At 35.7% G+C, this 12,449-nt stretch overlaps 1 protein-coding gene across 1 annotated transcript; it reads left to right on the plus strand.

The window, feature by feature from the left end:
• Positions 1-281: 281 nt before the first annotated feature.
• On the plus strand, positions 282-10,201 carry LOC311176281 (bile acid receptor-like; the record flags this gene model as incomplete). Its single annotated transcript, XM_084241621.1, has 10 exons — positions 282-345; positions 2,781-3,143; positions 4,036-4,176; positions 5,845-5,972; positions 6,067-6,171; positions 6,305-6,404; positions 7,070-7,201; positions 7,900-8,025; positions 8,179-8,292; positions 9,954-10,201. 10 exons carry the CDS (start codon positions 282-284, stop codon positions 10,199-10,201), a joined length of 1,521 nt encoding a protein of 506 aa, XP_084097747.1.
• Between the last annotated feature and the right edge of the window lie 2,248 nt (positions 10,202-12,449).

The following is a 12,449-nucleotide window of genomic DNA, read 5'->3' on the forward strand; positions in this document are numbered from 1 at the left end:
AGTGTTTTTGGTCCGTCTGCCTGTTCTGTTCCCCACTCTGTCTCTGGTGAATCCTCTCACCCTCCTGTGCATCTGGACTGTACCCCCGGTTCTTGTATAAATAAATAAGTAAATAAATAAATTTATTAAATTAATTAATTAAAAAAAATCTTAAAAAAAAGGTATTGTATTTTAAAAATCACACGGATTTGGTAATTATACTTTCAAATAGTCTAAAAATTTTGTTTTCTTTAAGTTCTATTTCAGCATTCTTTGATGAAGAAGTAAAATTGGACCAGAGAATGGCAAATACTTATGTCACTGCATCTGATGGGTACTGTCTTGCTGAACAGGAGCAGTACTATGGTATGTAACAAAAACTTACTGTATAATAGTTAATAAAACTTTTTTTTGGTGGGAATTATGGTTAATTGCAGAGATTAAAAAATAGCAATGAACCAAAGACCTTAAACTATTCCTTACAAAAAAATAGAATTAATTTTAAGAATCAGTAATACTAAAATGTAACACAGAATCAAATATGAAGGAAAAACACAATAATTTGAAATCATATTGATTTAAAAAATAGAATTAGCATACTAATTGCAGTTATTTTTAGGAGCTAGCTGATGCTAATTCACTTGCAATTTAGTAAGTGTAACTCAGGAGCTGTTCAATATACTTGAAAATTTAAAATTAATATAAGATTTCTATCAAAGGGAAGGAAATAGAAATCAGAATGCAGGAGACAATAGGAACTTTCTCCAAAAAGAATAAGGTTATAGTATAAATTTAATTTTAATTGCCATTTTCTTTTAATTTGAACTCTAATTTTAATGTCAATGGAACATCAGCTGGTATTCTTCAATCTTGACATTCATCCAAAAAAGGTCCTCTTTAACAAAAAGTTACATTGCTTCTACCAGCTCTCCTTCTTACATCATGCTCTTCTATCAGAATATATCAACCTTATATCCAGGTTAACATTGGGCTGGATGCTATAAGATTGCAAATGGAATAAAAAGTATACTGTTTATCAGGTTTTTTTTTAAAGAATTCTTTTTTTTTTTTTAAAGATTTATTTATTTATTTATCCATTTATTTATTTATTTATACAAGCACTGGGTACAGTCAGAAGCATGGGAGGGTGAGAGAATTCACCAGAGCCAGAGCGGGGAGCAGAGCAGGCAGAAGGACCGAAGTACACTGCTGAGGGGAGCAGCGGGCGGCAGGAGAGGTCTGTGCGCCATGTGGGACCCTCCTCCAGTGGCCGGGGAGCAGCCGGGGATCGAACCGGCGCTGCAGAGGCTGCGGGCAGCTTCGCAACCCAGCGCTCAACCGCTGCGCCAACAGGGAGGCCCTATCAGGTTTTTTTTTAAAGATTTATTTACTTATATAAGAACCGGGGTACAGGCCAGATGTGTGGGAGGGCGAGAGGACCCACCAGAGCCAGAACAGGGAACAGAACAGGCAGATTGACGAAATACACTGCTGAGGGGAGGCAGCAGGAGAAGCAGGGGAGGTCTGCTTGCCATGTGGGACCCTTGCCTGCTGGCGGGAATCGAACCAGTGCTGCAGAGGCTGCAGACAGCCCCATAGTGCTGTGCTCAACTGCCTGCGCCACCAGGGGAGGCCCTGTTTATCAGTTTTGATGGTAGAATTTGAGGATCAGACTAAGTCTAATCACCTGGTGAGTCAACACTATAAAAACTACAAATATTACTAGTTTCAGATGCAGAATAATTAAGTATTCCTCCATCATTTTGGAGTCAATTCTCTGAATTTAGAGCTCTTAATTCTCCAGAAAGCAAAAGTAAGCTGTTGTTTTGGAGCGCATAGTAATAATGAAGTTTCATTGTATAGTTTATCTGTGCTTTTACATACCATATTTTGTGTCATTCTTCTAGTAGCCCTGTGGTGAATTCATCTCCAGGTAATTGCAACACAGCAAAGCAAACAAAAAAATCTAGTAATTTAAATCAGGTTTACAAATGGCAAAGGAGGGTAGGATATTAAGATATTTTAAATGGTGGTTTCAAAAAAATTATGTCTTGAAATAGCCAGATAACTGGTAAAATTGTACTTCAGTTTAGGGGGTGGGTGGGATGATTCATTCATTCATCTTTCTATGGAACTGATTGCATTGAAAGTAGTGACCCATAATAAGAGCAATGCAGAAAATGGGGAAAATGTTCTTCCACTCCAGATTCTGGGTGATACTCATTTGTGCTTAAGAAGGGAGGATGGGGGGCCTCCCTGGTGGCTCAGACGGTTGAGCAAAGTGCTGTGAGGCTGTCTGAAACCTCTGCAGTGCTGGTTTGATCCCCGCCGGCCTCGGAGCAACCCACATGGCACGGGAGACCTTTCCTGTCTCGCCCGCTGCTCCCCTCAGCGGTGTATTTTGTCAGTCTGCCTGTTCTGTTCCCCGCTCTGTCTCTGGTGAATCCTCTCACCCTCCCACTAATCTGGCCTATACCCAGGTTCTTGTATAAATGAAATAAATCTTAAGAAAAAAAAAAGAAAAAGAAGGGAGGCTAGATTGGTAGGTAAGCCATTAGCAATTATTGCCCTTTCTCCCAGCTCCTGAGCAACCTCTCCATACCTCTGGGAAGGCAGCACTTTTCATGCATTGCAATTCAATTTACTATCTGCTTCTCATGCTGGACGGCAAGTCCGTGGGATAGAGTTGGCATATTGGACTACCTCTGTTGGACATAAGGCTCTTTGAAATTAGAAAACAAATATGAAATTTTGACTTTTGGCCATGTGTTCTTTTTTATTAAAAAACAAAAAACAACTAGATATTTTGCCAGAGGAAATCAACTATCAATTGAATGACACTGATTTCCAAGAATCACCTTATTGCCAGTATTCTACTGTCCAGTTTCCGTCAGCTCTGCTGTCACCATCTTTACCAAGGCATTTCAACACTTACAGCTTGGATTTACAGTTCAGCGGTGGAAACTATGGACTTGGTTATTGTGAACTAAATAAACCTACGTATGTGGTTGCCCTTGATGCTGAAGATGGATATCCTGGAATCAAAAGGTCCAGACTAACTCATTCTTCCATACGAATTAAGGGACAGGAAGAATTCTGTGTAGTTTGTGGTGATAAAGCCTCAGGATATCATTATAACGCGCTTACTTGTGAAGGTTGCAAAGGTAAGGATAAAGTTAAAAATGCCTGAAATCCCAGTGTTCACAGGAGAGAGATAAAATGTTATTATTATTTAAAATGTGAAAATATAAAACAAGGGAGAATCATTGATATGTTAAAGGTGATCAGTTTGTTGGATCAAAGACTTGAAAATGGAATGTAATAAAATTTGGTTCAGTTTTCATTTCATTTTTGATCCACACTTATATTTTATATTTAAATAAAAGCCAATGTTTATTTAGCAGTTTTCCACTTTTTTAGATGAATCTTATGTTAGAATAGAATACAATCTTTAAAAAGATTTGAACGATTACATCTTCTCATGTGGCTGATAAAAATTCATGTGTTAGAAAAATGAAACTAAATGACTTCTAAGATTCTTTTTTTGGAATGTTGTTTTGAAAACAAACGGGAGTGGAGATTGTTCTTAACAATGTCATTTTCAAAGAGTAAAGCAATCTTTGATGAAGTCTGAGGTTTTGAAACATTTCTGTGTTGTTTTGATTCACAAACCTAATATTGGGATGGAACCTGGAAATGATTAGAACAATACAGCCCTAGGTAGAAGTTCAGTGTGAAGTTTTACTGTTGAAATCTCACAACTCAACCTTGCAAAGACTAGTCAAGTTTATGCCCACAATAAATGAAGTACCAGTTCAATGAATAGCTGGCAAGTATTTGTGTACTTTAAAAAGTGATTATTGAAAAAAAGAACCTTGAAATAGAAATATTAAAAAGGAGAGGGTCAAAACAATGATCTGGATAAACAGGCATTAAAAACCAAGGGAAAAACATTTTATGGAAATAATTTAGTTGATTACTTTAATATGAAGGTATATATGAATAAGAACAACAATTAAAAATACCTAATAGTAAAATTAAAAATTTTTTTATTAGGTTTTTTTCGTCGTAGCATCACCAAAAATGCTGTATATAGGTGCAAGAACGGTGGTCATTGTGAAATGGACATGTACATGCGTAGGAAGTGTCAAGAGTGCAGACTGAAAAAGTGTAAGGCTGTAGGAATGTTGGCAGAATGTAAGTGCCACTATGTTTTTTGAGGATTCTAGTTTTTCTTACCTTATTAAGAATTTAATACATTCTATTCGTGTTGTCATTTTGAAGATCAATATACATTTTGGATTTAAGTTATTTGTCTAGCAGCTTTGAAGTTAGAAGAGTTAACCAATCCAGGTAAGTGTTTCTGCATACCACATTCTATATTGTATTGCTCTAACTTTGGTTAATAATCATATTTTCATTTTTAATTAGAAATCCTTTTTCACATTACTTAATCCAAAATTATGTCATGATCTAGAAAGAGCAGAATTTTAGAGTAACAATGCCCCCTTTTCTGTCTTGTATCTTTAGAGCGTACATGATACCTGGGTTGTGGACACTGCTAACAACATATAGGTGTCAAGCTCAGCTTAACAGGCAGAAGAGTAACTAAGTTTTTTTAAGACCCTTCTATGTTCATTGTGATTTTTAAATTTTATTTATTTTATATTTTTTAAGATTTTATTTATATATTTATTTATACAAGAACTGGGGTGCAGGAAGGTGAGAGGATTCACCAGAGACATTGTGGGGTGCAGAACAGGCAGACACACTGAAAGCACTGCTGAGGGGAGCAGCGGGTGCAACAGGAGAGGTCTGCTGTGCCATGTGGTTTGCTCCCTGGTGGGCTGGGAATTGAAACTGTTGCAGAGGCTGCAGACAGCTTCACAGTGTACAAATTACATGATGTCATTTGATCCTCATAGTAATACTAAGATTTTGGCATTATTTCTTCAATTTCTCCTATTACCCAGGGTTCAAAATCTGATAGTAATTTAAACATTCATTTTTCTTTATAGAGTATGCTTATGTTTTCTTTTATGTCTAATCTAGCCTTATGCAAACTTTTATTATCTTGCACTTATACCATTTTATTAATTTTATGGCCATTTGAATTTTTTCTCATTTATTTCAATCTACTTTCAACTGCTGTAATAATCTTCAATTTTGATATTGCGTTATTCAATATACTCTTGCAATGCAATGTTTTGTTTATATTGTACTGCAATACCAATGCAATGTTTTGTTTATATTATACTACTTATTATAATAAAGTTCCAACCCTTCAAAGTTCTTTACCAAAATGATTCCTAATATATTAAATTCTGGGGTTGGAGTAGATTTTTTAAAGTTATTAAAACTAACGTGAATCCTTTACTTTATCCACATCTGCTTGGGCTGCTATAACAAAACACCTTTGTCTCTCATCATAAGGAAAGAACTAACTTAGGGCATTTAAAAAATCATAAGATATAGTTCTGATCTCATGCTTTAAAAAACAAGGATAAAGACACATAGATAAGGTTGTTCAACTCCTGTACCAATTGATATTCTATGTTACTTCCAAGATAAAATATGGAAATTTCTCTAATAAAATGGTTTAACTTTACAATTGGAGATGCAAAATTAATTTTTAATTTATGGCTAGGATGACTATATAATTTTAAGCAGATAATTGTCAAAAGAAAGGAGTAAGTAGTGTAGTAAATTTAATTGTGTACATAGTTGCTTCAGAAGAAGGCTTCTTTGTAAAAAAAAAGACAAGTCTATGATCATATATTTGCACAAAATAAGAAAAATTTCTTCAAATCCTGTAATATTATTTGCTTACCCAGGACATTTCATAAAACTTTTGTAATATCACAGGTTTGCTCACAGAAGTCCAATGCAAATCGAAGAGACTTCGAAAGAACTTTAAGCAGAATAACTCTAACATCAGCGTAGAAGAGGAGAGGGCAGACAAGCTGGTATCATCTACCACGTCTGGGAAAGTGGTAAGACATTTCTCATAACATTTCTTATTTCTATAACAATGATGTCTTGTTTAATAAATATGTGTTCTTGGTTCCCTCCTATATTTTCTTACAGATTCAGGAAAGCATGGAACTAACTCAAGAGGAATATCAGTTCATTAACAACATTGTGATTGCTCATCAAAAATATACAATTCCTTTAGAAGAAACAGAGAAATTTGTATGTGTTCCTTAGTGGCTAGAAATCATTCATAATTCTGTTAGAGAATAGGAGCATAAACATAACAGTTTAAATTTTAAACAGTTATTTGAAAGGAAGTAAAGTTTATTAATCATGTCTTTGTGTTGGTTAGCTTCAGGAATATGCAAATCCTGAACTGAGCTTTTTACGACTCTCAGAGACAGTTGCACTGCACATACAGGGGTTAATGGATTTTACCAAGGGACTCCCAGGTAATCATTTCACTTTTGGGAAGAATTCATTTAAAACTTTATTTATTTTAAATAATTTTTTTAGAGAGCTAACATTGGTTTACAACTTTACACATGATAACAGAAATATAGGATTCCCACCTCTTCGGGTGGATGTTACCACATCACATTCTCTACCAAGGTCTTAGAATCCTTAATTTGAAGAAAGTTCCTTGTTTTATATTTATTTTTTTATTAGAAGAATGGAGGTGTAGGCCAGAGGTATGGGGCTTAAGAGGATCCACCAGAGACAGAGTGGGGAGCTGAACAAGCAGATTCACTGAATTACTTCATTGGGGGGAGCAGAGGGTGAAACAGAAGAGGTGGGCTGTGCCATGTGGTTTAGCTCCCTGTCAGGGGATCGAACTCAGGCTGTAGTTGTGACAGTGCTGAGGCTTAACCACTAGGCCACCAGGGAGACCCAGAAAGTTCCTTGTTTTAAAGGAAGTGGACTTTTAAAGAAAATAACCTCTATTTTTCTACCAAACTGCTTCTAAATGCAAAAAATTTATTTTATCAGCTTTAATCAGATGGGCAAAAATGTATATATTTTAAAATATTCAAATGACAAATATTCAAATTCTTCATCTGAAAATTATCTTTTCATCATCTAATATTTCAAATAATTATGTGATATTTTTTTAAAGGATTTGAAAATTTGACCAAAGAGGATCAGACTGCATTATGCAAGGAATCAAAAACTGAAGTGATGTTCCTTCATGTGGCCCAACTTTACAGTCAGAAAGCATGTCTCTCATCAACTTCTGAACATGGAAAAGGTGGATCTTAATGTTTGTAGTACTACTGAATTTAGTAACAAACTATGTAACATTGTTACATAGTTTACATAGTTACATAGACAGTAGTTTTTTTCTTATGTTTTTAATTTATCTAATTTGTGTATGACTAAGAACGTCATAATAGATGTTTACAATAGTTTTCCAATTCATTGGTCTAGCTTTTTTGGCTTTTCTTCTAAAGAAAGCTACTCTATAGAATCATGGAAAACACATTTTTGGAGTGTCTACTATGTAATTTTTATATAAAATATGAACTAATCTGGCCTCTTAGTCATTTTTTTAAAGATTTATTATTTTTTATTTATGCATACAAAAACTGGGGTATAGGCCAGAGGTAAGGGTGGGGTGAGAGGATTCACCAGAGACAGAGTGGGGAGTAGAACAGGGAGACCCACAGGAAAACACTGCTTAGGAGAGCAGTGGGAGAGACAGGAGAGGTCTGCACCATATGTGGGTCAGCTCCCTGGCTGGGTATCAAACTCATGCCGTAGTGGCTGGCAATAGCTTGTTAGCACTGAGACCTTAAGCCCTGTGGCACCAGGTGGGCCCTTAGTAATAATAATTTTAAAGCTACCATTTGTTGGGAATGTTTCCTAACAGAGATTAGAGAGATTGCTTTTATTATCTATACAAATATTAAAAAAAAAAACAAATTTTACATTTTTCCCTTTTACTAGGTACCATGAAAATATCAAATCATTCAGCTCATTCACTGAATTTTCATGATCAGAGTGGTGATAGAAGTGTTATTTATTCTATGGAAACAATATACAATGAAGGTTGTCTTTCAACTGGACTAACTGGTAATGTATAAATTACAAACTATTGGGTGGAAAAGATTGGTCAGATCTATTATTTTATTTTCTTACCTTGCTTTGAGAAAAAAAGGTAATGACAATATGTTTGATTCTTCATTATGGACTGATGAAAATACATTTGATATTAATCTTTTTTAGGGATTGCTGAGGAATTTATTACTACACTGTTCTACTTCTACAAAAGAATGAGTGAGCTTAATATTACTAATACTGAATATGCTCTGCTTGCAGCAACAATTGTATTTTTTTCAGGTAAAAATGATTTATGAGTAAAAACTTGGTTTGTTTGGCAATGAAATCATGAGGAAATGATGGAAATCATTTTTCTTTATCTTATACCTAAATCAAACATGCAATTTTAGTCTCAAAATATACCTAGAACTCAATTACTTGTCAGGTTAATCCAAAATACTGCCTAACTTGCTTTCCTGCTTCTGCCCTAGTCTATTTTCCTTTTTTTTTAAAAAAGATTTATTTATTTATGCATACAAGAGCTGGGGCACAGACCAGAGATGCTGGGGGTGAGAGGAGCCACCAGAGACAGTGGGGAACAGAACAGGCAGACTGACTGAAATACACTGCTAAGGGGAGCAGTCGGTGAGTCAGGAGAGGTCTGCTGTACCATGTGAGTTCCTCTCTGGCCCGGCAGGGATCAAACTCATGCTGCAGAGGCTGCAGATCACTTCATAGTGTGGTGCTTAACCCCTTGCGCCACCAGGGAGGCCCCCTGGTCTATTTTCTATACAGTAGCCACAGTGATTCTTTGGAAACATTAACCAGATCATCTCATTCTTCTGCTCAAAACCCTTCAATGGCTTTTTCTTTTATACAGAGTAAAACCAAAGTTCTCTCTTGCCTCCGACTACCCTTTTTGCTTGCATCACAGCCACATTGCGTTTGATGTATATGATCCTTGAAAATTTAAGCAGGTTCCCTTGACAAGTTCTACTATACTTGATAAATATATTTGGAAAGTTTTTTCCCCATATAGCTAGTTCCCTCCTTCACCATGTTGGATCTCTGTTAAATGCCATCTCTGATTTATCCCTTAGAAAATAGCTACTACCCATCATCTTAAATTCTTATACCTTTATTTTTCTCTATGAAAGTTGTCACAGTCATATATATTTGAAAAATGTATATATGTCTCTTTCCTCATAGTGAAGGTAGGAAATTTTATCTGGATGAATGAATAAATATACTTAACAATTAAGGAATTTGTGGTTGCTCTTATATTTTACAGCCATAGGTTTAAGAAGGTATGCCATTTTCTTAGTGATGACCTTCAGGGAAAATCTCTAAGTTTCAAATAATCTTGAAACTTAATCTTATATTCTTATAACTACTAATTGACCCTTCTTTTAATATTTGACTCATGGAGATTACTTCTCTAAGTTTTAGTAGATCATCTGAAAAGTGGTGGTAATAATAGAACTAACTTTATAGAGTATTAGGAAGATTAAAGAAGCTATTGCAGCAAGTTACTTAGCATAATATCTGGCATATATTAAGGTGTAGAAACTATTTGCTATTTTTATTATTTAAAAACTTTTTAAATTTTTTAAAAAAGATTTATTTATACATACAAGAGATGGGGTATAGGCCCAGAGGTGCTGGGGTAGGGGGGCATCGGGGTGAGAGGATTCACCAGAGACAGAGTGGGGAGCAGAACAGTATTGACTGAAATACACTGCTGAGGGAAGCAGCAGGTGAGACAGGAGAGGTCTGCTGCGCCATGTGGCTTAGCTTCCTGGCTGGGGATCGAACACATGCTGCAGTAGCTGCTGATAGATATCTTGATAGTGCTGAGACTTAACCCCTTGTGCCACCAGAGAGACCCCTAAAAACTATTATTTTAATTGAATTCATTACCATTCTTTTGTATTCATTAAGGTGTATCTTATGTTTTTCAGATCGTCCATGCCTTACAAATAAGCAACATGTGGAAAATTTACAAGAACCAGTCTTACAAATTTTGTACAAATATTCAAAAATTTATCATCCAGAAGACCTACAGCATTTTGCCCATCTCATAGGGAGGCTCACTGAACTGAGAACACTGAATCACAACCACTCAGAAATACTTAGCACTTGGAAAACAAAGGACCCTAGATTGGCTAGTTTGTTCTCTGAGAAATGGGATTTGTATTCCCAGTGCTGAAATTTTAAAATGTCGTGGTTTATCTGTAAACTTCTTAAATCTAGGTTGCTTATCCTATCATCATAGAATAACCAAGTTGAAAAACAAGAACAGGATTGCTATGTTACTAGTATAGCAATTTTGCCCAAAATGGACACCATCAGTGCTCATCAAATGTTGTGGAACATAGGTCTGTCACCAGAGGGACTTCTAGGTTCTTTTCAAATTGAACTAAGAAGCTATGGCTTATTTTTACTGCATGTTTCCTTCAAAAGGGAATAGTACAAAATTAGAGTTCATACCCCAAGAGACTTTTCTTTTTCTCATTTTAGTAGAAAATGGGATGGAAATATAGAGACATTGAGAAGGCTGTTAATTATGTAACCAGAATAAAGGTAATTTGGCCAGATTAATGGGTAAGGGACATTTAAACATATTCCTGTTAAAGCATTTTGTGAATTATTAAAGAGGAACCAAATTTTCTGTTATACTTTTCTTTTTCTTTTTTAAAAGATTTATTATTTATACATACAAGAGCTGAGGTACAGGCCAGAGGTGTGGTGGGTGAGAGATTCACCAGAGACAGAGTGGGGAACAGAACAGGCGGATTGAATGAAATACACTGCTGAGGGGAGCAGTGGGAGAGACAGGAGATGTCTCCTGTGCCGTGTGGGTTGTTCCCTAGCCGGCCAGGGATCGAACTCGTGCTGCAGAGGCTGAGGATTGTTTCATAGTGCTGTGCTTAACCCCTTGTGCCACCAGGGAGGCCCTCTGTTATATTTTTCTTAATGTTTTTAGATAATGAGATTTTTTTATAAGACCAAATAAAAAATTTGTGGTGACAAGATATTGAAAAAATCAAAATGACAAATCATGAAAACATTTTAACATGTATTGGAAAATTAGTACAATTTACTGCTCATTTTGGTAGACAATATTTAAAAATTTTTGTCAAGACGTTTTATAGAAAAATAAAATTTGTAGAAACCTGAAATATCTCCACAAATATTTTACATTTTTTAATATTTATTTTATTTATTTATGCATACAAGAACAGGGGTGTAGGCCAGAGGTGGGGTGGTGGTGAGAGGATTCACCAGAGACAGAGTGGGGAGCAAAACAGGTAGATCTACTGCAATACACTCAGGTGAGTCAGGAGAGGTCTGCTGTGCCATGTAGGTTATTTGCCTGGCGGGGGATCGAACTCATGCCACAGTGGCTGCCCTAGCTTGATAGTGCTGAGACTTAACCCCTGTGCCTCCAGGGAGACCCTCCAAAAATATTTTAATCCTTGCTAGGACAGGTTATAAATTACACATTAAAAATTTCAAGTGAAATAGATGAAATTGAGAAATTCTATGGTGCCACCATTGTTTTGAAAGACTGGATGTAAATAAATAAACTGGTGAATTTAATACTAGTAGCACCATTTGGTTTTCAATAAAAAAATAAATTCTGTAGTTAAAAATTTCAGTTGTAAAACAAATTATTGGAATTTGAACTTATACTCAAAAAAAATCTTAATTAGATGTATGAGTCATTGCTCAGGAGGGATATCTTGTGCTTATTCTTGGTATATCTCTTGAAGAGAGAATTTTATCTTTTTAGAGGTTTTTTAGACTCAGTTTTTTTAAAAATGAAATGAAGTAATTAAACTGTATCATCCCTTCTAGCTCAAAATTTTCTAATTGCATTAGAAACTGTTATTCCTGATAGATTAAAATTATATAAAACAAAATGGGTTATTTAAAAATATTACTAAAGTTCTTTGGAAAAACATCAAATATAGAACATGGAGAAAGAAAACAAATATGTCCAAAATGGAAATTACTATCTATGGTTCAAACATAGCTATTTAGTGCAATATTTTATTGTATCTAGCCATCCATGTCAGAAACCAGACTTTTTTTTTAAAGATTTATTTATACATACAAGAACTGGGGTACAGGTGTGGGGGGTCAGAGGATTGATCAGAGACAGAGTGGGGAACAGAACAGGCAGATCTACTGAAATTCACTGCTGAGGGGAGCAGCGGGTGAGTCAGGAGAGGTCTGCTGTGCCATGTGGGTCACCTCCCTGGCTGGGGATTGAACTCATGCTGCAGTGGCTGAGGATAGCTTCATACGTTGTGTCTTAACCCCTTGCACCACCACGGGGTCCCCGAGAAACCAGACATTTTTTTTGGACTTTTCTTTCTCCTTCCACATCCACTATTAAAAAAACAAACAAACACATCTAATTGTAAACACATCTAATGTACTACTTTTTA

The sequence above is a fragment of the Talpa europaea genome (genome assembly GCF_964194135.1).
Source record: "Talpa europaea genome assembly, chromosome: 9".
NCBI classification, from domain to species: domain Eukaryota; kingdom Metazoa; phylum Chordata; class Mammalia; order Eulipotyphla; family Talpidae; genus Talpa; species Talpa europaea.